At 40.9% G+C, this 24,876-nt stretch overlaps 1 protein-coding gene across 1 annotated transcript in view; it reads left to right on the top strand.

The window, feature by feature from the left end:
- The window catches only part of IL1RAPL2 (interleukin 1 receptor accessory protein like 2), a 954,343-nt gene that overhangs the window by 486,520 nt on the left and 442,947 nt on the right, over positions 1 to 24,876 (top strand). Inside the window, exon 3 of the mRNA XM_072626056.1 lies at positions 17,664 to 17,937. Coding sequence (XP_072482157.1) covers positions 17,664 to 17,937 — 274 coding nt within the window. The remainder of the gene's footprint in view (positions 1 to 17,663; positions 17,938 to 24,876) is intronic.

Here is a 24,876-nt window from a genome sequence, read left to right as displayed (position 1 = left end):
GAAGTTCCCAGGGTAGAAGTGATATGATTTTGTGAGTCCTAGGTAACAATGGCTTAGAGCTTCCCGGTAATAAGATGAGGGAGCCTCTGCGTTCTTGGCCTGTTTTATCAGAAGATTTGTATCAAGAGCAATTTGGACTGGACAGAGCTAAAAGTCCTGAAAACTGTTCTGAGGAGGATTAAGTATCATCTTCAAGAGAGTCTAACAGTAGTTAAGAAGTTAAGTTACTATCTATCAGTACTTGAGTCTTTTAGGTCCATTAGCATTTATTTTGTGTGTAAGAAATAAATACCTGATTCTTATTATGTATTAAGTACTTTTTTCCACAGTTTACTTATAAGACCTAAATGTAAGCCACAACCTAACTTTATGTAAACCATCCCCAGGGCACCAGGGTGGGGAAATTTAACGAGCCAAAGAGGATGAGAAAAAAAGAGACCAACTCTCCCCCTCCCCTTCTCCTTTGGAAACCAGCTTCCATCAGAATTGAGCCCATTCTGGATTGAATCCTTACATCCTAATTAGAGAGAGTGCACTGCCCCAGAGGTGGAACCAGTATCAGTTCACTAATGTTATATGAGAATTCACAGATTCCAGATTAATATTAGAATCCCTGCATTCTAGTGACTGAAAGCTCAGCAAAGACCTTTCTGCTTCTCATAATCTTAACCTTGCTGACCTAGATTTTCAAATATAGACATATATAGAATCAGAGGATCATAGATTTAGAGGTGGAAGGGACCTTAGACCGTGAAGTCCAACCCTTTCGTTATATACATGTATTTATGTATGTATGTATACATGCATGTATGTATGTATAACTTTTACTGGGTATGTAGGTATCACTGTGGATAGAGTGCTGAACTAGGAGTCAGGATGTTATTGTTGTGCAGTTGGGTCCAACCCTTTGTGACCTCATTTGGGGTTTTCTTGGCAGAGATTCTAAAGTGGTTTGCTATTTCCTTCTCCAGCTCATTTTGCAAATGAGGAAACTGAGGCAAATCGGGTAAAGTGACTTACCCAAGGTCACACAACTAGTAAGTATCTGAGTCAGAGATTAGATTTGAATTCAGACCTTCCTGACAGGAGACCCAGCCAACACTCTGTCCACTGAAGCACTACCTGACTTCCCTATATGGAGTCAGGAGGACTTGACCAAGTACCCTATCCACTATACCACACTGCTTCTTAATATGAGAGGAGGGCACTGTTAATCATGCTTCCAAGGAGAAAGACATAGGCAGGAAGGGTCCACTCTTCCATTTGATTTGATGCCTATATATGCCGTGTGTATATATATATATATATATATATATATATATATATATATATATATATGTGTGTGTATATATATATGTATACATATATATACGTATATATATACATATATATACGTATATATATGTAATTAGGAAAACACAATGCCAGACCAGATCCATAGACAGCCTACGGCAACCAAAGCTTTGGGCTAGAATGCCATTGCCCCAGAAAGGGATAGGGGAAGGGCAACTGTATTTTCTCTCCACGCAATGCAAATACTCCGACAGCATTCTTCCAAGACTGATGGAAAACTGGGCTTGATTTGAAACACTTTCCCACTGCTTCCATCTGAACCTAGAACCCTGAAGTTACAGTTTTATTTTTTGGAATCAAATGGCTTTGAAAGCTATTAGGGAATCCATATCTCTTTTTGGAAAAGATGGGACTGTCATGAAAATGAATTTACTCAAGTGTGAGCAAGGCATAGTGGATAGAGGTCCTTTTTCAGAGTCAGGGAAACTAAGATTCAAATCTGACTCTGATACATGCTGACTGAGTTACCCTGGATGAGTCAGTGCTTAGCATGGTACTTGGAACATAGTATGCAGTTATTTGGTGCTATTTAATTGACAGTCTCAGTAGAACAGGTACCTACCATGGTAAGTGCAAAACTTGTGCCCATTTTCATGGGTAAAAGAGATAGGAAAGAAATTTTCTTACTGCCAGGTCAGATCCATAAGCACCATGCCCAATACCAACTTTGTCAAATGAAATCACCCTCCCTTTTTCAAATCCTAATTTCTGGGTAGCCATGCTTTGAGTCTGCCTGTGAGTATTTTCTCAGTCATGTTACTAAGATTTATTGCCATCGCTTGCAGGAAAGAAGTTTGTTTTTTCTTTTCAGCTTATCGGTTTGATTTATCAGGACATGTTTCTTAAAGACTCACTCTAGCTGTACCCCACCCCCCATGTTCTTTGCTTGCCTCTAAGGATGCCAAAAGTGCCTGCTTTGCTTTTCTTCTTTTTTGTAAATAGTATTTTAATTTTTTCTATTACATATAAAGATAGTTTTCAACATTCATTTTTTATAAGATTTTGAGTTTCAAAATTTTTTCTCCCTCCCTCCTTTCTCCTCTCCCCAAGATGGCATGCAATACGATATAGGTTACACATGTGTAATCTTGTAAAATATTTCCACATTAGTCATATTGTAAAAGAAGAAACAGAACAAAAGGAAAAAAAGATATAATCTCTTCTCCCTCCCGCCCCCCGCCCAGTGAAAATAGTATGCTTCAATCTGCATTCCGACTACAGAGTTCTTTCTTTGGATGTGGATAGCATTTTACATCATGAGTCTTTTGGAATTGTCTTAGATCATTCTATTGCTGAGAAGAGCTTAGTCTATCATTAGTTAATCATTTTGCAATGTTACTATTACTGTATACAACACTTTCCTGGTTCTGCTTACTTCACTCAGCATCAGTTCATGTAATTCCAGGTTTTCCTGAAATCTGCCTGCTCATCATTTCTTATGGAACAATAGTATTCCATTACATTCATGTACTACAACTTGTTCAACCATTCCCCAATCAATGGGCATTCCCTCAGTTTCCAGTTCCTGAACACCACAAAAGAGTTAATATAAGTATTTTTGTATTTATAGGTCCTTTTCCCTTTTTATGATCTCTCTGGCATACGGACCTTAGTAGTGGTATGCACAGTTCGGTGAGACGTGGTGAGGAGGTAGCTGGGACGTGAATGGATAGTGTAGTCTACCTGTCCAATGGTCTTGGCCATGGCTAAAATTAGTGACAGGCCCTACTCCTACCAAATACGTGGAAAGCATATAGTGTTGCCTACATCCTATAAGAAAGGAACTTTCAAATATGGCGGTGTGTGAATCACTAAGGACAAGCAATACTTTTGACTTGGTTTCATTTTGGGACACCAATTAGATCGCATATGTACTTTTACTGACACTAGGCTGATTTAGAACATCTGACCTTGACAAGATGAAAGCAGAAAAAGGTAGTCTCTCCACCTTTAATTAGTTCTCTGTCAAATGAGTTCTGGATATTTTTTTGTCATTCACATATTTCACAGTTCTTTTTTATGGTGTGTGGTGTTTTTTTTTTTTTAATTCTGGTTTTTAAGAATGGATGTTACTCCTCCCAAAAATGCATAAGTTGTATCTCTTAAAGAGCACGCTTCACTAACTGTCAGAGATACTGCAGCACCTGTGTTGCTCTTGGTGATGTCAGGTATTTTAAGGATCATTCACTTTCACAATGAAATAGGAACAGTTGTACCAAAATGCAAAGGAAAAGGTAGTTTAAAATGAAAAATACCATCAGCAACTCCAAAGCCATTGCTGCAAAAACATCATTAATCTTCGGAAAACAAAGACCTTCAATGAGACTTGGAAGCTGGAGGGGATCCTACTGATTCCACTACCATACTATGTAGACTTTTTGAATTTGAAAGAACAGCAAGACCTGGGGAAACATTGTCACCTCTATTAAAGAAGATAAAACACATTTCACAGACAAGATAACAGTCAATCAAAAAGTATTTGTTAAGTGCCTACTACATGCCAGACCTGGTACTAGGGGTGCTAAAGATGAGGAAAAGGCCATTTTTACTGATGAAACTCACTTTTCCATTCAAGGCTGCCCCAAAGCTGTTGTCAGAACAAGTCTATGTGAGCCTCTAGGATCTGGGCATCTGCATCAGACTTTAATATATCCACCTCTCCCCCCCCCCCCAAAAAAAAAATCTTGCAGGAATTGTTTTCTGTTTCTGTTTTTCATTACTTCCAGTGGACTTTGTAGTCTTTTTCCTATTGAGGAAATAATGAATTCTGATAAATGTATTGCTTTGTTGAGAAACAGAATTGTTCCACATTTATAGAAATTCCCAAATAGAGATGGAAGACCACAACATGTCTTTGCATCACACAGTGCACGGTTTGAGAAAATTATCCCAGATATGGAGAATAATATACTCCAGTGACCTGGGAACTCACCTGATTTAGATCACATTGAAAACCTTTGAACTATCATCAAGACTAGATTTGGATAAATGAGTTGTTCATTGATGATACGCTTAAGAATGTTTCATGATAAAGAAATAGAGAGTATACGTCAAAATCTCAGTAACTGAATGCCAAGTCTTAAAAAGAATAAGTCACTGAATCTAAAAGGGGATATACCCCATGTGAAAAGTTGTTTTCAAGTGAAATAGTTTTCATGTTATTGTATGTCAACACATTTAATGATTTTACTCTATCTCAAAGAATTGGCACATTGCCACAGAGGACAAGAATGAACACATGTGCTTCCCATCGCAGCCCTGTCATGGAATGTCTTCACACAGGCTAATAAGGACACTGGCAAAAATAGACTTTTCAAAGTTGAAAAAAAAGAAAATGAATACCTGTACCTGCCATCCCAGGCATGCTAAGTGACAGTCTGAACTCAGGCTCTCTGCTTCTATGTTCTCTGACACAGGAGACCTTTGGTTGGCTGCCTGGTTTGCTAACCTTGCATATGGCTAGATAAATAAGATATCTGAAAGACATGAGTTCACCCTGATTGCCACTTACCTTCAAGTCTATATATTTTTGGCCACACTGAGCTTAATTTGACGTAAGGTTGACCGTGTATATATTGAACGATTTGGGTGAAATGCCTGTATATTGCAACAGCCTTGAGTTTTCCACTCAAGGCCCATTTATCTAAGTGTGTAAAGTCATGCTTTTGCCTGAATTACAGCTAGCTATTTTTTCCCTATCTGTGGTTATCCTGCCTCCCTTCTACCTTTTCCCATCCTCTCCCCACCCTCATCCCCCAGTGCTTTCTCATGTATCTCTGTACTCACCTTATCAGGAGTGGGGAACTTATGGCCTCGAGGCTACCCACATGTGGCCTTCTAGGTCCTGAACTGTGGCCCTTTGACTGAATCCAAACACATGCTCTAACTCTAACCCTGATTTTGTTCTGGGAAGTTTAGAGTCAGACAAAGGGCCACACTTGAGGACCTAGAAGGCCCACATGTGGCCTGGAGGCCTCAAGTTCCGCATCCCATGCCTAGGTTCTATCAAGCCTACTTTTCCCATCATTTCATTGCAAGAAAAGAAGACATGGCGAAAAAAGTAGTGACTTTATGCAAAGTCTCCTACATCTAGAGTCTAGACTCTGAAAGCAGAACTAAGAGTTGTATGTACACATTCTGGGATACTAGTTCATTCAATCAGAACCCAACTAATGAGAACCTTTAATTAACTGAGACCTTTTTTCCCTCCTCTGCCACTAAAAAACCACACAACTTAAGGGAGAATGTCTCGGGACTGTAAATAGAATTTTGAAACATCGAAAGAGATTTAAAAGTCAGTTGGTTCATCTTGGTCCCCTATATGTTGGATTCAACCTCTATAATATCTGTGGTTAACCAGCATCTGGCTAAACACATTCAGCCCAACCTTCTACACCTTCTCTATGTCTAGTCATGGATCATGAACCTGGTATTCCAAAATTTCAGAGCTCAGGGGAATGTTAGAGATCATCTAATCCAACTGCGTCATTGAACAGATGGAGAAATTGAGAGGGGAAGGACTTGCCCCAGATTATATTTAGTGAGTAACGGAGCCATTGCTAAAAACAAGTCCTTGTCTCCAGACTGCTGCTCATTCCCCTACCCTGCATTGTCTCCCTCATACCAGACTGCTGCTGGTATTCACAATGATGACCCTGAAGGCTCAGCTATTAAAGAAAGATTCTCTCATCATGGTCACCAGTTTCTACTTATAAAAAAGGAAAATAGATTTTCACATATTTTGGAAAGGTTTAAAATAAGACTAGAAAAACCAAGGAATTAGCCCCCAACTGACATAAGTTAAATGATACAGGATTCTGCTAATTTTGTTTGCATGATGTGATCCTATATACCTATACTCTCAGTAGCCTGAAGAATGTGGGTCTTGTCTCCTAGGTGCTAAGGGGAGATAATAAAGCAACAGAAAAGTTACCTGACCTTACTGTTCCCTATATGTAACATTTTATCTCCCACCTCTATACCTCTGCACAGACTGACGTTGATGACTAGAATACTCTTAGAATAGAATACTTTTCCCCCTTACCTCTAGGTCTTAGAATCTCTGACTTCCTTCAAAGGTCATCTTCAGTACCATTTCTTACACAAGGCCTTTCCTTACAACACCCCCCCCCCAGTTGTTAGCACCTCTTTACCTCCGCCATATTATTTTACACTTAGTTTGGGTATATTTAGGGTTTACTTTTATGTGTACAGTCTCCTCTGGCAGAATATTAGATCCTTGAAGGCAGGGACAAGTTCTGGTTTTCTCTTTGTATCTCCAATCCCTGGCTCATAGTAGGTGCTTAATGAATGCTCATGGAATGAATAAATGAAGTTGCCCATTAATGGAGGAGATCTAATTAATGTGAATTGGTAAAGTGGTAGGATGGGCACTTTGCAGGTGTAGGGAACAGTGTGAGCAAAGTCTCACAGGGCTGGAGTCTGCCCAGAATGGAAGGTTCAGAAACAGCAGAAGTACTCCTTAAAGAGTGCTTCTGGAACCAGATTAAAATGTAATTGGGAAATATTTAACAAAATAGATTAAAATACAATACACCCTAGATAATATTAATTTGTGGTTTTCTAAATCAATATGCAGCCACAGGGATCTGTTTCTATTTGAGTCTGCCAGTACTGAACTAGAAGAAGATGGAAAATAATATTGATTGGTAGAGTACCGCTAAATTGGAGAGGGCCTCGAATGCCAGCCAGATAAGTATAGTCATCATTTGAGACCATCATACAGAAACTTCATGACTCCTTGTCCAGTGTGTTGTAATGACAATTCCTTTTCTGCTCTGCTTTGGCCTCTGATCTCTTCTGTGGAGGAAGGATGAGTTTGGGTGAAACAATGGTAGATATACCATTGTAGAAAGAAAAGAGGGCTAGATTTGAAGTCAGACCAAATTCAAATACTGGCTCCATTACTTGCTATCTGTGTGACCTTGGAAAACTCACTTAATCTCTCTGGTCCTCAGTTCATCATCTGTAAAATGAGGGCTAGATGACCTTATGGTCACTTCCATTGCTAGTTTTTTGATCCTGTGGTAGGAAATAGGGAACAACTGTACCCTCTCCACAGTGTGACAGTGAACTGAGCATAATTTTCATTGTTGTTCTTCAGTCATTTTCAGTTGTGTCTGACTCTGTGACCTCATTTGGAATTTTCTTGGCAGATACTGGAATTGTTTGCTATATGCTTCTCTGGCTAATTTTACAGATGAGGAAACTGAGGCCAAGTGAAATGACTTGCGTAGGGTCGCACAGCTCGTAAGTGTCTAAGGCCAGATTTGAACTCAGGAAGATGAGTCTTAAGTGTTCTGTCTGCTACGCCTCTTAGCTGCCAAATTTTTATTGTACTCTTCCCTAACTTGGTTCCTCAAGAAAGAAAATCTTATAGAGAGAGCTTGAAGGCCATTGGAAAGGTCATGGTTTCCTTTTCCCAGCTTTTTATTGGATTAGATGAGACACATTTACACACGTAATACAGAACAGCAGCTTAACTCCTAAGCAGTGCTCTCTTGTCTGCTCTGCTCCCAGTTCTCTACTACATTAAATATAAGATCAAGTTGAGTAGCCCAGACTGCCTCTGTACCAAAGGGAATATTCCTGGTGGCTATGGCCCAGTCTCAGGGAAGATGAATGGTTCACCCTCCAGTAATGGGAAGTGTAGGGCTTGGCTGGGGAACAGAAGAACTTTCTGTCTCTCCTCCCTGCCCTTCCAGTCTTCTCACACCTTACTCATTCCCCATGTACTCTGTGATCTAATCACACTGGCCTCCTTTCTGTTCCTCACACAAGACACTTCATCTCCCAACTCTGGGGATTTTCATGTCTTCCATGCCTGGAATGCTCTCCCTCCTCATCGCTGACTCCTGGCTTCCCTGGCTCCCTCAAAGTCCCAACTAAGGTCTTACCTTCTACAAGAAGCCTGTTCCTCTCTCAATACTTCTCTTGCCCTCTATTGCTGTCTTCTGTGAATGTGGCCAGTCAATCCTGAATTTTGTTTGTTTGTACATGATTGTTTCCATGTTGTTTGCTCCATTAGACTCAAAGTAGAGACTGTCTTTTTTCCTTCCTTTGTATCCCAACTGCTCATCACACAGTAGGCACTTAATAAATGGCCACACCCCCAAAATGTCACAGCAGCACATCCTTCCCAGTATCAGGGTTTTGTTCACGCTAGTTACCTCCTGCGCAAAGCTACTGCCCATCATTCTTTGACATTTACGGAATGGAAGATTGTTGTCAGTCTATTATTTAGCTGAATCATTGGGGGAAATGATGGGAAAAACTTGAATTGGGCTAAACTGGCTCATTGGAGACACGGGCAAGGGGTAAAGACATGAAAGCCCCACATACACACACATGCACATGCACACACACACATACACACACACACACACACACACACACACACACACTCCAGTTCACAGAAGTTGAGAGCTGACATCTCAGGCACCATTCTTTTGTTAGTCGCATTTGTGGGTCAGGGCATGAGACTTCAGTTGATGGAAAACATCACTGGAGGGACCATACACAAGGAAAAGGAAACAGAACACGCATCTAACTACCACACTTTAAAAATTAAGAAAAGGAAACATAAAACTTTATTCCATGCATTCAGTATATAGTGGCAACGAGAACAGCAAAAAGGCACAGTAGAGTGTTGGTTCTACAGTCAGGAAGACCTAAGTTTAAAACCTGCCTCTGCCTTGTGACCCTGGGCAAATCCCTTAAACTCTGTCTGCCTCAGTTTCCTCCCCTGTAAAATGGGGATAATGCTCACATTTCTATCTCAGAGTTGCTATGACATTCAAATGAGATCTTATTTGTAAAATGCTTCACACACAGTAGGGAAAGTGTCTGGCACATAGTAGGTGCTTAACAAATTCTTGTTTCCTTTCCCTTCCACTTCCTGTCAGATAAGTTCAGCCTCAGGGCTCCCTATCGTTTCCAGGATGAAATTCGAATTCCCCAGCTTAGCACTGAGAGCCTCTCACAGTTTGGCTCCAGTCTTCCTTTCCACATATGCTGTATATAACTTCCCTTCCCCTGTTCTGTGATCCAACCAAATTGGCCTATGTTCCTACTTGTTATCCTTTGTTCTCATTCTCTACATTTCTGTTGCCTTTGATTCTGTTGATCACCCTGTCCCCCTTGATAATCTCTTCTCACTAGGTTTTTGGGATATCCCTCTCTCCTGGTTCTCCTCCTACCTATCTGACTGCTCCTTCTCTTTTTTTCCTTGTTGAATCCTCCTTTAGATCACATACTCTAGCCCTAGGTGTCTCATGGGATTCTCTCTTAGACCCTTTTCTCCTTTCCCTCTAGACTTCTTTCTGTGGTGTTCTCATCAGCTCTGATATATTCAATTACCGTCTCTATGATAATGATTCACAAGTCTACAAGTCCTGCCTTAATCTCTCTGCCAACCTCCAATCTCTGATCTCCAACTCCCTCTCAGACATCTCAAACTGGAAATCCAGTAGACATCTCAAACTCAGCATGTCTAAAACTGAACTCATAATCTTTCCCCCTAAATTCTCCCCCACTCTCCTAACTTCCCTATTCCTGTCCAGGCCCATAACATCCTCTCAGTCCTTCATATTTGACTTGTAACTATTTCTCCACTCCCACCCTCAGCTCCATCCAATCTCTTGTCAAAGTGTGTCCATATCACCTGGGAAGTAACTCTCACATATGCCCCCTTCTCTCCACTGACACTGCCACAGCTCTAGTGCAGACCCTTAGTACCTCATTTGTTACATTTTGATATCACAAATGTGATATATTAACATATTGTGTTCCATTGTGATAGCCTGCCTCAAGTCTCTCTCTACTTCAACCAATCCTCCAATCAGTCACTAACATGATTTTCCTAAAATGCACATCTGTCACACACATCCCTCCCCCCCCACCTCATTAAACTCTAGTGGCTCCTTGTGGCTTCCAAGATAAAATATAAAACCCTCTGTTTGGTGTTCAGAGCCCTTTCTACCTTTCCAGTCTTCTTATAGCCTACTTCTCAACACATACTGTTCTATCCAGTGACATTGGCCTCCCGGCTATTCCAAAAACAAGAAATTCCATCTCTGAGCTCTGGGTGTTTTCTCTGGCTATCCCCCATGCCTGGAATTTTCTCCTTCTTCTTCTTAGCCTAATGCCTTGCTCGCTTTCTTTAAGCCCCAACTAAGATCCCATGTTCAGCTTTCCCCAAAATCTCTTCATTCTAGTGCCTCCCCTCTCAGTTATTTCCCATTTATCCTGTGTATGGCTGATTGTAAATATGTATTTCCTTTCCCACCTCACCCCAATTTGATTGTGAGTTCCTTGAGGGCAGAGAATCTTTTGCTTCTTTTTGTATCCCCAGTGCCTAGTACATAGTAGGTGCTTAATAAATATTTATTGATTGTTTCTCAAGCTCAACATTCCATCTCTTAGTCCCCGCCTTTGCTCTGGAAATCTTGGACATCTCCCACTATGTTCCCTCCTTACCCCTAGGCTTCTATAAGAAATCTTTCCAGTTCCCCCGATTGTTAATACACTCCATTTGCTCAAACAAACTTGTATGTACACTTCGCTTCAGGGCAGCTAGGTGGAGATATATAGAGTTCCAGGCCTGGAGTCAGGAAGACTTGATTGGCTTCAGAACGTTTGCTAGCTGCGTGACCCCAGGAAAATCAGTAATCTGTCCTGGCCTCAGTTTCCTCATCTGTAAAATGGGGATAACAATAGCACACTTGTAGGGTTGTGAGGATCAAATGAAATCATATTTGTAAAGCACTTTGTAAACCTTAAGCTACTATATAAATGCTGGCTATCACTATTGACATCAGCTTTGGCATCAGCAGCACCAGCATTAGTGCCAGGACCAGTACCTGCTGCTGTCAGTCATTTGCTGGTCTGCCTTGAAAGAGCAGAGCAGTTTCTTTTTCCAGAGTTCCTTACTCCAGTGAAATCTCTGCAAATTACAGCAGAAAATGAATGGTAGATTCGGGTTTGCACCAGAATCTGATCTCTAATTCTTGGGTAAGCTCCCTCCGTGTTAAAGTGACCTTAACGTGAACTGGACCACTTCAGGAGAGAGTGACTTCCCCCTCATTTCAAGGGAAAAATGGATAACCACTTGGCAGATAGCAGGGATTTTTGGTGAAATTGAGGGTTTTTGCATTAAATCACTTTCCAATTCCCAGTCCACTCCCAATATGCTCGCTGTATCCTTCTTCAAAAAGAAAAGGAATTGAGCAACTTGGCTTCCCAGTGCTCAACCAAACATAGGACCAGGCCTGACAATATTCTTTATATTCCATATCACTTCTCCAGAGAGGGAGGACTTATATTGATCATCAGTCCCCTAGAACCAGCATCGATGATTGGATTAAGTCTGAATCCTGATGGTTTTTAATATTACTTAAGAATCTCTGTCCTAATGAAATGATCTAGCTAGTACAGGGGTGGGGAACCTGTGACCTTGAGGCCACATGTGGCCTTCTAGGTCCTTGGGTGCTAGATCCTTGGGTGTAGCCTTTTGACTGAGTCCAAGTTTGACAGAACAAATTGTTTTACTAAGGAGATTTGTTCTGTGAAGTTTGGAGTCAGTCAAAGGGTGGCACTTGAGGACCTACAGGGCCACATGTGGCCATGTGGTCACAGGTTCCCCATCCCTGACTAGTATTTATTCTTTTTGTAAATCCCTAGATATGTAGTGTGGGGGGTCTGCCCCACCTCATCCAAATACTTCTTGGTAGCTCTTATTAAAAACTAAAAGTATTATTAACATTTTGTCTTCATAAGACATGATACCTTTTCCTGTGTCTTTGAGAGAGATGAATCATTTATTTATTTTTTAAAATATTTATTTAGCATTTTATTTTTCTCCAATTACATGTCAAAACAATTTTTAACCATTCTTTTTTAAAAATTTGAGTTCCAGATTCTCTCCTTCCTTCCCTTTCCACCACCCCCCTCAGAAAGCAAGCAATTTAATATAGGTTATATGATACAAAACATATTTCCATTTTAGTCATATTGTAAAAGAAAACATAGACCAAAAAGAAAAAAAACCCAAGAAAAATAAAGTTAAAAAATATTCTTCAATCTGTATTCAGACACCATCAGTTCTTTCTCTGGGGATGGATAGCATTTTTCATCACATGTCCTTCAGAGTTGTCTTGGATCATCGTATTGCTGAGAATAGCTAAGTCATTCCCAAAATAAATAACTTATTAAGCACTATGGACCAGATTCTGTACTAATTATCGAAGGTACAAATACAAGTGAACAAGACAGTTCCTGCCTTCAAAGAGCTTCCATTCCCATGGGGGAAGACAGCACATTCAGGGGAGCTGGAAAGCATCAACAGGGATGTGGAAGGGGGCTCTCAGGAGCGAGATGCTGATGGGCATGTCCTTGACCTGTGTGCTCAATAGTCATATTTCCAGGTCACAAGATAGGAATGATTTGCTGACTTTTCTTACATAATTCCAAATTGTTTTCTAAGATGGTTGAACTGATTTCCAGCTCCATGAACATTGTTTCACTGTGTCTGACTTCCCACTGTGCCTCTGATATTGTCCCCATTTCATGGATGAGAAAGCTGGGGAATGAGGAGCGATATTAAGTGGTTTTCCTCATGTTCCACATTTAGTGGCAGCTTCCTGTCTTTTACCCTTGGGGACTTTCCAGGAGTCTATGCTTTTTAAAAAATTCCTTGGAATCTCCTCATGACAGAATACACAACAAAAAAAAAAAAGAGGCATTTTTTTTTTTCCTGTAACCTTCAGAACTCATTCTTTCTTGCATCCACAGATCATGTATCCTAAGGACACAGTTGTTTTGAGAATTGGAATGAAAATGATTAAAATAGAAAGGCTGGTTTTGAAGCAGTAACTTCCTGTTCTTCAGTCTGATTGTTTACAGTAGATAGTGACAGGTTTTGCTAACCAGACAGACTAACAGCGGAATAACTCCCTGACCTTTCAAGCAACCTAAGGAAATGAATCAGAATGCAGACAGTCATCCTTACAAAGACCTCCACTGCTATTCACAAGAACAGCCAGCTCAATAGAGGAAGGATAACTTCAAAAGAAAGAAAAGTTATTTCCTCATACCTACTTAGTTGCCAAGACTATTGATTTTACATTTGTGATAGCTCTTGCATCCATCCCCTTCTCTCCACTCACACTACCTAGTTCAGATCCTCATCGTCTCTTACCCAAACTATTTCAATACCCCTCTCCCCACCATAGGACTCCCTGCCTCAAGTGTCTCTCCTCTTCATGGCAGTTCTTGAAGCTGTCAAAGTGATTTTTCTAAAGCATAGATCTGACCATTGGAATCCTCTGCTCAGGAACCTTCCATGACTCCCTATTGCCTGTAGAATAAAATATAAATTCCTTATTTAGCACTTAAAACACTTCACAGCCCAGGTTTGCTGCATATTACTTTTCTTCATACTTTCCATGTTCCAGTCAAACTGAATTCCTAAGGCATTTACTAAGATGGCATGGTAAGAACATTCCCACAAATTCAGCATTGATGGGAAAAGTGGGTACAAACTTAGAGTACAATAGTAACAAAGCATAAACAAAAGGAACATGTATGATGAACGCAGCTTATACCTTCACTCTTGCTGGGCATCCTTCCTCTTCTTCTGGTATCCTTATGCCACTCCTTCTTGGATGTGGCATCTTTGCTGTGTGGAGTGCTAAGTTAGACTCCCTTGGTCTGCCCTGTCCCAGAGCTCAACCCCCAACTGCTAGGGCTAATTGTCTCCTGGAATACTTCTGCTGCTTCTTCTTGGGGCTCCCTCTACTGGCTTCCCTTCCTCCCCTTCTTCCTCCTCCTCCTTCTTATCCTCTTCTTTCCCTTCTTCCCCCTCTTCCCCTTCTTTTTCCTCCTCCTCATTTTACCCTGCTTCCTTTCTTTTCCCCTTTTCTCCTCCTCCTTCTCTAACACTGGAAAGTTGCTCCTCCCTCTAATTGCATCTCAAAGAACTCTTTTCCACAGACTTGTCTTTGTACTTCTTTTGATACATTAGCATATCATCTCCCCCCATTTTCTATAGTTATATCTCTTGGAAGTAGTACTTCCCTCCCCACATAGTCATTTTCTAAAAATTTGCTTACATCACTCTGTATCAGCCCAAGCTGACATAACTCTGAATTCTTTATATTCATGTTTTCTTTCTCTTTTTTCTCAATACCCATGATTTTATTAGCAGACGGAGCTCCTAGTAAGGGCAACATACCCTACCAATGCCAATCATCATCTGTGGTACACCTTGATTGGTAACTGTTGGTAGGTCAAGTGGTTCAATTTGTTTTCTTTTAACATCTGCCTGGGGCAGGGAAATGTTGACTTGTCCAAAGTCATATAGTCAGCAATTATCAGAAGCAACATTTGAACCCAGACCTTCCTGATTTGAAGAGTGACTGTCTACTATAGTGTAGTAGTATTTCATTTCATCCATGCACTACAATGTTCAGCCATTCCTTCCTTGGCAGACGCCCTCCTTCATTTCCCAATCTTTACTGCCACTAAAAGTCTGTTATGATCATTTTCCTGACTTTCTTGGTATTTATGCTAGCAGTGGGATCTCTGGATAAAATGGTATGAAAGATTTAGTTATTTATTTTTTCATAATTCTGCATTGTTTTTCAGGGTAGTTAGACTAACTGGTAGCTAGGTGGTGCAGTAGATAAGAGTGCCAGCCCTGGAGCCAGGAGGACCTGAGTTCAAATGCTACCTCAGACAGTTAATAGCTGTGATCTGGTGAAGATCAATTCACCTTGTTTGTCTCAGTTTCCTTATCTGTAAAATGAGCTGAAGAAGGAAATGGCAAACCACTCTAGTATCTTTGCCAAGAAAATGCCAAATGGAGTCATGGAGAGTCAGGCAGGACTGAAACAACTCAATAAAAACGTAGATCCATTCACAGCTCCACCAAGCATGTATAAGTATGCCTGTCTTCCTACAGTCTCTGCAATACCAATAATTTCCATCTGGGGTAATTAACAGATTATGTTGAAGACCAAAATCCTCCATAATAGACAACAATGAGTTTATCACGATTAATTTTCTGCCCTGGGGCAGCTGGCTGGTCGGTTAGAGATGATATCTTTGGTAAAGGAGACCATCGAACATCTTTCAAGGCCCACTCCCCATTTATAAGATCTACTATCATCATTTCTTCCTACTCTGCAGCAGCCATGTTACAGTAGTACAGATGCCACCAAATTTCTTGAGATGCTGTGTGCAATAACCTTGCTTTTTGATTCCTGGGAGAAGAAAAAAATCAAAGCAGCTGCTGTTTAGAAATTCTGTTTTTTTCCTCATTTTTCTCTGCGTTGCTGTTATATAGCTGCCCGTTTGCTACTCTGTAGCTGAGAAGCCCCTCTCTGCTACCTTAGATGAGAGAACAGAGGAGCCAGTTGAATAGAATTTAAGAAAAAGGAACAAAGAAACTGACTCCACATGGGAATTGGGCTACTCAGGCAAGCTTTAAAAGAAAATGCGTTTATAGAGTCTGGATCATAAAGCTAATTGTAGACACTGAAATGTCTTCTTAAGTTATCGTTGTATGTGGCTGATAGGATTCAGTGACAGATATTCGGATTATTCCGAACGCCAAACAATCGCATTTTGAACAAGCATTTCCTAGACCCAATGAGATGTGTTGGTTACCTTTCCTGGATCTCTTTTTCATCCCTTCCCCCATTGTTTAACCTTTGTGATGAGGGATGGCTCATTGTATAAGGGAAGCAGACGGAATACATTTGGGAATGAGATAGATGTAAGAACAAAAGGTATTGAAACCAAGATTTCTTTTTTTTTTTTTTAATACCATATTTTGGATTGTGATATTTGAGCTTTATTCATAAAGATATCAAATAATTTTGTCTCAAAGGTGCCATGTATAAATCCCTTCCCAATTATTTCTTCCAGTGGAAGGGGAAAGAGTAATGTTTGGTGAAATGCCAAATAATAGATGTTCCAAAAGCCAACAATAAGAACAGTAAGGAAAACATTTAGTGAGAATTTGAGGTAATAGCAGTAAGGGATATGTTGAGACCAGAGTCTGTCTGTCTTTTTCCTTATTCAAGTCCCTTTCTCTCACTGGGCCTCAGTATTCCCAACTGGTTAATTAGGGAATTGAATTAATTGAGCTGTAAGGTTTGATGATATGTTTGAAAAAGGCATTGGTACCCAGGTGGGGCCCATCTGACTCAAGACTGCCTCCACCCCCAAACTTGTCCATATTCCCATCAGCACCCTAGCCACCTTCCCGGAATGAAGACAGCACTGTCTGGGAGCCTCGGGTCCTCCATCAAAATGGGATTCCTTTTGTCAAAACATATGAATGAAAACATGAAACAGCAGCAGGAATTTATGCTCATGAATGCTTATGACTTCAGATGGAAAGGCAATTAATGATACAAAATGAAATGAGAGAAAGGCAGATGGCCATGCAGATTGCTTGGACAAGAGAATTCCTCAAATATTTTGGGACATTTTTTGGCATTGCTGCTATTGGTTTCACAGCTGGAGCAATTTAAAAAAAAAGCAACCAGGCCTCTTCCTCCCTGTTATTTCATTAAGCTTTATCCTTACTTATCAATATGATATCTATAGTTGAAAAAGTAAAAACAATGAAATAAATATTGAAACAAATTAAGAAAAAGGCACTGACTCTGAAAGATAAAAGACCTGGATTCAAATCCCTCCATTGATGCTTATTACCTTGTAATTTGGGACAAATAACTTCCCTTCTCCTCAGTTTCCCCCTCTTTCAAATGAGGGATTTTGGACCACATGGACTATGAGGTCCCTTCCAGGTTTAGGCTTAGGATACATGTCTAGGTACCTATTACTCTAAAGTTGCCTAGGGCATAGGAATGACGTTAACTATCCATTGCACTATCTAGTCCCTTAGACTCTGTGATTCTGTAAGAGACTTACCCAAGACTATGTAGAATCACATAGTGGTAGGAGTAGGATTTGAGCTCAGGACTTCTGACTCCAAATCCATCTTCTCTCCACTCTACCATGTTTTGTCTCATCTAGGATCAGAGAGGGTAAGTAACTTATCCAGCGTGTCACAGCAAAATCAGGGTCAGAGCTAGAACCTGACCCCTGATTTCTAATTCTTAGATAACTTTTCTAACAATGGCACTACTCCAAAGTAGAAGCTGTGTGAGCGTGATAGGGCTGAGCCATGTGTGTTTTCCTTCCTTATATCACCAAGGAGGCTATTTCCTTTGCCCTCCCTGCCTCTCACATCTCTTTTACTCTGCTTTTCCTTTCAGTGGATGGCTGCATCGACTGGTCAGTGGACCTCAAGACATACATGGCCCTGGTAGGAGAGCCAGTCCGAGTAAAATGTGCCCTGTTCTACAGTTACATTCGCACCAACTACAGCACGGCCCAGAGCATGGGCCTCAGACTCATCTGGTACAAGAACAAAGGGGACCTAGAAGAACCCATCATCTTCTCTGAGGTCCGAATGAGCAAGGAAGAAGACTCCATCTGGTTTCATTCAGTAGAGGCCCAAGACAGTGGGTTCTACACTTGCGTCTTAAGGTGAGTGTCATGTTCCAACAATGGACATCTATTTTTCTCTTTGTAAAAATGAAAGGGTTGAACAAGATGGCCTCTTAAAGAGTTGTCTCTTTCTCTGGAAATTCCCCCAAATCAGATCTTGTCCTTACAGCCCAGAGTCCTAGAGTTTTGTTTTGTTTTTAAAGCTGGTGTCCTTCCCTTTAGACACAGAATGTGTTGCATAAAACTTGCATCCTAAGTGAATTTTTTGTAAATCAAATCCTTCGAAATGCACTCAGTAAGTCTATTGTTTTTAGAAAATCCTCTGGGTTAGAGCAACCAGCCCTGGAGTCAGGAAGACCTGAGTTCAAATCCAGTCTCAGATACTTCGTAGCTGTGCCACACCAGGCAGGTCACTTAGTCCTGCTTGTCTCAAGAAAAAGTTCTCTGTGTTCTTTTGTTCAGAATTGTGGCTTCAGTGATGTAGAGAGCTATCTTCCTTGATGGAGTGAATGGAGCCTTGGAGTTAGGAACAATGCAGCTCTAATCTCACCTCTGACCCCCATGAGCCATGTGACCCTGAACAAGTCACTTAACCCCTTAGTGCTCTAGATTAACAGTGTCAAAATCAAATAGAAACAGATCCCTGGGAATCTTTAGTAGTGACAAATGAACATTAGCTGTGTTGTGCTGTGTTTTTATTTGTTTTGTTGGACGTTTCCCAATGACATTTTAATCTGGGTCCCTCCACAACTGGAATTTTGAAGTCAGGTGACTTGAAACCTCTACTGAAGGCAACTCATTCAGACCATAAATTATAGATAAGTGGCTTTAGTGGAGAAAGTTTCCATATTGTAATTCCCCTACCTTGATGAAATCTCAGATCTGGCCTTAAAAATTCATGGATTCATGTCATGTGGAGATGGCCCAAGTGACAGGGTGTGAACTCCTGAGGTGATTCATGCACAGAGCAGAGGAAGTGCTTTCATTCTCCTCACTGAGAGCCTGAAAAGATCTGTCTCTGTCTCATGGTACCTTCAATAAAAGGGCATCATAGTAGATGCTGCTGCTGCTGCCCTGCAAGCAGAAACGTTAAAGATTCCTGGGAAAGATGAAGGCACAGCCCTTAACATTGACGGCTTTTTTATTCTGATCGTGTTGATAGAAAATGGGACTAAGGACTGTCTTGTTCTCCATGGCCCCAGAAGGCAGGATTGGGAGCAATGGAAAGATATTGAAGGGCAACTATTTCTACCTTCATTTAAGAAGGAAATTCCTAATGAACATGGGCTATCTATCCATCAGTGGAATGGGCTGCCTTGGAGTGAGGTGAATTGAGTGGTGTTTCTTAGGAGGTACCTAAGCATTCCATGGATATCCACTTGCAAAGGGGATTCATGCCTAGGGGTAGGAGATGGAGAGAGTGATAAAATGGAAAGAGACTTGGTTTTGGAGACTGCCTCAGTTTCCTGTTCTGTGAAATAAGGGGAGCTGTTCTAGACAGTCTCTCTAGAGCTAGCAACTTATGAACCTAGAAACAGCTTGGAAGAAGCCAGGACTCACTGCACTGTGGATTATAATAGATAAATCAATGAAGTTGTTTGGCATTGGAGAAAATGATTATACATATTACATTCCATCTGTAGGTATTAGTTCTTTTATAGGTAGCAGCACTGTGCATGCTCAGAAAAGAATTAGAATTATTCATTTAAACTGTTAGCTCTTACTTGGCCTTAGGGCTACAAGCTAGGTGAGAATTTCTCCCCAGTGCCTTTGACTTCTGAGAGGTTGGTCCTACTTTGTCTATCTGTCAGCTAGTCAGTCGCTAAACATTTATCAAGCCACTATGATATATCAGACCAAGCCCTGAGCAAAGTGCTGGGGATCTAAATACAAAAGACAGTCCTGCTCTCAGGTAGCTTACTGTCTGATGGGGGAAGATAATACCCAAAAGGAAGCTGAGAGTGTGGGAGGAGAAGGTGCTCAGCACAGGGCTATAGTGCAGTCCTCCAAAGAAGTCCAGATAAGTGTAAGCCTCCTTAAGCAGAGATTTGGGAGCTTTCAATCATTGGAGCTGAAGGTGCTGCTGAAGGGTGATCACCAAGGGAAAACGGAGACATGTTGCTTTGCCTCATATCTACCTAGCCTCTATACCTGCAGGTGGGAGAAGGGGGAAGGAGAGCCCTGGGACAGAGTAAGGGATGCCACAGACGACAAGAAAAGAGAGCCTCCACTGCAGGTCAACTGTCCCAATGTACTCCAATGCCACACGTTGCCTTGCCATGCCTCCTTCCAGTCTCTTCTCTCTGTTCCTCATCCTGCTCTCACCTCACCCCAATTTTTGACCCATATGAAATAATTCCCCTTTATACCTGCACCAGGGCCAGTGTCCCTGGGGGAGCCATCAGCAAAAATTTTTCTGGTGTGCTCATCCATTTTGAGTCCATTTCGGGGGCTGGCCTAAAGAGGCTGAGGTCCACGCATTACTTGGTAAACAAGTAGTAAAGATGACATTGCTTTGCATTATATTACATTTACCTTGCTTTAAAGTTTGAAGTCCATTTTAGGAACCTATCTATCCCTAAATCATTCATGTAAACAGAATGAATTATACACCCCTCCCTGCCCAAATACAAATGAGTTTAGTTATCTTTTCTGGTTCCTTATAGATGTGAAATCAAGATTCTAAGAGCCCAAACATCTCAAAAATGCTCTTGCATAGTTTATTTTTTTTTTGTTTCTTTTCCTTTTGAGGTCAAGTTCTAAGTAACCTCTGCATTTGTGACAATGTGCCTGTATCAATGTGCTGATATGTTGGCGGTATTATAAGGGCCATCATCCTTTTCTGCTCTTGGACCCAGCCTACCTCATTCTGCCTGTGGCCCAAGGCCCAGGTTTCTCCAAGGGCCCACCACTTTGCTGTGCCATTTGTATGACAAGTGAGTTTTCTCTCCCGTCACGAAAGAAAGTTATCAGCCTCATCTGCTTCCCATACTTGGAAATGTGCTTAATGCTTTCCTCATTGTTACTAGGAAGTTTTCAAGGCCAGAACATTCTGTGCTTGGTATGATTTAATTTCACTTTTCTATTGATCTTTGAAAAGTTAAGTGATGAGTTAGTTGCCCTGGAAGTAGCTGACAGGAGAGAGTAGATAGCTTATTTCTATTCTACTTGAGTGTAGATCTTATAGATTTAACTGTCCTTGGAGTCTGTCAAGATTCTGCTCCAAGACCTATAGGTACCTACATTATCTTTTCTTTGTTTGTATCATTATACATGTGATTTCTTTGGTTTGGAAAGTTTTCTCACTTGGAAAGTTTTCTCGATGATGAGAACACTTCCTCTCACTGCACAGATTTGCAAATATTCTACAATTTAGTGTCTCAGAGGGGCTTAGGTGCCTTGCCCAGAGTCACACAGCTAGCATATGTCAAAGGCAAGCCTTGAACTCAGGCCTTTCTATCTCCTGAGGCCAGCTCTTCATCCACTGTGCCAAGAGAAGCAATGTTTTGTTATTTTTCTGTGGAAGTCAGTGGACTCAGGAATCAGAAAGTCAGTATTGGGTATCCAGGTTTCCTATCTTGTATGATTCGGGGTAAGTCCCTACTCTTTTTGAGACTCAAACTTTCTATTTGTCAAGTGGGAGGTGATTATCTTTATCCTTCCAAGCTCACAGAGTTGCTTTAGCACTCCATCTCCCACTTCTAGCCCCTGAACTTGGAACGCACCCCCTCTTCACCTCTGACTCTTAGATTCCCTGGTGTTCTTTAAGGCTAAGCTCAAGTTCCCCTTCCTCCATGGGGCCTTTCCTGATTGTCATGGCTTCTCGGGCCTCTCTACCCCTGTGTTGACTCTCTTCTCCACTTAGTGAATTCCTGACTAGAACCTCCATTTGAGGAAGGGTTGATTATAGCTCCTTTCTCTTCCTACTCTGCTCCTGACACTCCCAATTCTTCCTCTTCTCCCTCACTGCCTTCTCACCCTGGAGACACCTTGAACCCTGTGTCCCACCCTTTGCTTCCCCAATGACTTTTGACCCAAAATGTCTACTTGAGGAAGTACCGAGACAGCACAGCTCACCTCACTTTGCTCCCAGCTTTGTTCCTGATACTCTCTGAACTTTTCTACCTTGCCCCTTAGCTAGATGCTTTCTTCTCCTCTCTTATCTCACTTTTATCTCTTGTCTGTTACTTTTAGAACATAAACCCCTTGAGGGTAGAGATTGTCTTTCCTTTTACTTGTATTTGTATTCCTGATGCTCACCACTGTACCTAGTGCATAGTAATTACTTAAGGCATGGTTTATATCACCTTATGACCTCATATTCATTATATTTACATATGTATATGTTACATATATATCATATTTGTTATATTCATTGTGTAATTCATTATTTATATATATATCACCCTACGTATATATGTAATAAATAGTGCAAATACATATTATGTCTATGTATGTGTGTTTATGTTACATATGTCCATTAGAATGAAAAGGCTTTGAGAGTACGGGATGTTCTTTGCATATTCAGCATTTAGCAGTTTCTGCCACAAAACAAGTACTTATTAACAAACACCTGTTGATGGAATAATATCATTTCCCTAGTGGAATGTCAGCTTCTTGAGATCAGGACTTGTTTCAGTTTTGGTTTTGTGTACCTAGTGTCCAGCGCAGTGCCTAGTACATAGTAGGCGTGTTAGAAAGATTTATTGATCTTTCTACAGAAATTTTACAGTGCTAGAAAATGATTGCTAGTCTTTTCTGACCTGAACACCATTTTCCCCCTCCCCTGCCCAGGTTAAAATGCAATGTTGTCAGTTATCCTTTGCCCTCTTTTCAATCCTGGGCAGGAGTGTTTCATTTCATTACTATGTGGCACTTATGCGGAAAATATCATATTTCTAAACTTGAATAGATAGTTCTTTTTCACTTTCCCAGATCAGATACACTCTGGCTTTTTATCATTTACAAATTTTAAGGAGAATGAAAATAGCAAAGGCAGTAGTAACACTGTTCATTTCATTGAAAAGGGAGGATAAGCTTGTTATAGTGGGATGATAGAAATAGAGCCATGAGGCTGAGAGAGGCTAGCCATAGTAACAACTGTCAAATTTTGACTTGAATAATTAAATGGGGGCAGGGGCAGAGGGAGAAGTAGATGCTTGGATTCTGTGGTTACTCAGCAAGATCACTTTCTTTAGGAGAATGAACAGATTGACCATGCTGAATAACCATTGCAAATTGCCCCAGCAAAGCAGCAGTTCCTTCCATTCTTTGGTAAGCTCTTGGAAGCTTAATGTACGGCTTTACTTGACCTCATGTGGTTTAATCCATATCTTCAGAGAGAGAAGATATCTGTGGTTTAAAATGTCCCCAGTCACATCTGAACATTAACAAAATTTTATCCAGAAGCATAATAGGGAAAAAAGAGATGACTTTTCATCTTGGATGACATGCTTTAATTATTCATACATGTGTAGGCAGCTTGGTAGAACTTAGACCTGTAATCAGGTTATCCTTAGACATTTACTAACCGTGTGATCCTGGGCAAGTCACTTAACCTTTGTCTGCCTCAGTTTCCTGAACTGTAAAATGGTGATAATAACAGTACCCATATCCCAGGGCTTTCAGAATGGTGAAATGTGAAAAAAAATTATACATACACATGTGCAGAAGTACTTTCCAACTGTGTAATATATGTTCAAAATGTCAGTTACCATTAGCCTGATTCATGCTGTATTTTTCCCATCTGTAGCCCTGGGGCCCATTTTCATGATTTTCACATTAGGCTTAATCTTTCTTCATAGAGAGACAGGAAAGGTTCCTGTTGGACAAAACGTAGTGCACAATTTGGATATTCTGTTGCTAGTAGACATTTATCATAAAGGCAGAAATGTGGAAGAATGGAGGATGCCAAGAGTCCCACCAGTGTTTCCTAGCACTTTTCTGCTTGCCTTAGGATTTATTTGGATGCGAAATCTGGGTGCATTAGGGGAGGTGGAGGGATCCCTTAGCCTTCACATAGCTCCAGTGGGGTTTTAGTTGGTTAGAGTCCTCCAAATGATTATTAGGGATACAGATTGATATCCAGGGATTTAGTTGTAATTAAAAGGAATTTTCCAACTCCAAGTCAGAACACAAATCAGAACTAGGAAAAAGGCCATTAAAAGAATAGCCTTTGTTGGCTGCTTGGTTCAGTCTAATCCCCCATTCTGTTATACACTAAAAGAGCCTTAGGCCCATCCCCTCCCTTGCAAAGGAGAGACTGACTGATTTCCACCTTTTGGGGCAGAGAGCCCAAAAGAGGCTAGCAGAGAGCAGCTCACCAAATACAAGACCAGGAGAAATGTCCTTTAGAGGGCAGAAATAGCAAAGCTGATGTGATGCCCAGAAGAGAGCCATGCTTTGTGATTTTGGTGGTGTTAATGCCATTTCATAACAAGGTACCCTGAGTTCATCACTGAATGAGCTAGGGGAGGAGGGAGGGTTTCCATATCATGCTAGTTACTAGAGGGAATACTCTGAAGGCATTTGAGACTCCTGGATCACATGTTGCCCCTATACAGAGCAATGACTCAATCCTGGAACTTTTAATTGACTCAGAAGGAGAGCAGTGGTCCAATTAAAGGCACCCACTGTCATAGTTCATTATGATGGGATGGGCCTTCTGTTACACAGGTGGTGTAAAGTGACTATTATATGTACCGGACAGTCACCAGAAAAACAGATACTTTAATCCGATGATGATTAACTCATTTAATATCAAGTATACATGGATAATAATTCCTTCTAGCTCTAAATCCTATGATCCAATTTTCAGCACTGAATTAAGTACTCTAAGGGATATAAAAGAACTCTACTACATAGCTGCCACCATCAAGGAGTTTACAAAGTAGTTAGGGAGACAGGACTAACCCTAATCTGAATCTACCGTTTGAGAACAATGGCAGTCTAGTTATCATGAACGTAGTGCCAGTGTCA

The sequence above is a fragment of the Notamacropus eugenii genome, chromosome X (genome assembly GCF_028372415.1).
Source record: "Notamacropus eugenii isolate mMacEug1 chromosome X, mMacEug1.pri_v2, whole genome shotgun sequence".
NCBI lineage: Eukaryota > Metazoa > Chordata > Mammalia > Diprotodontia > Macropodidae > Notamacropus > Notamacropus eugenii.
This window is presented reverse-complemented; position numbering and strand designations above follow the sequence as displayed.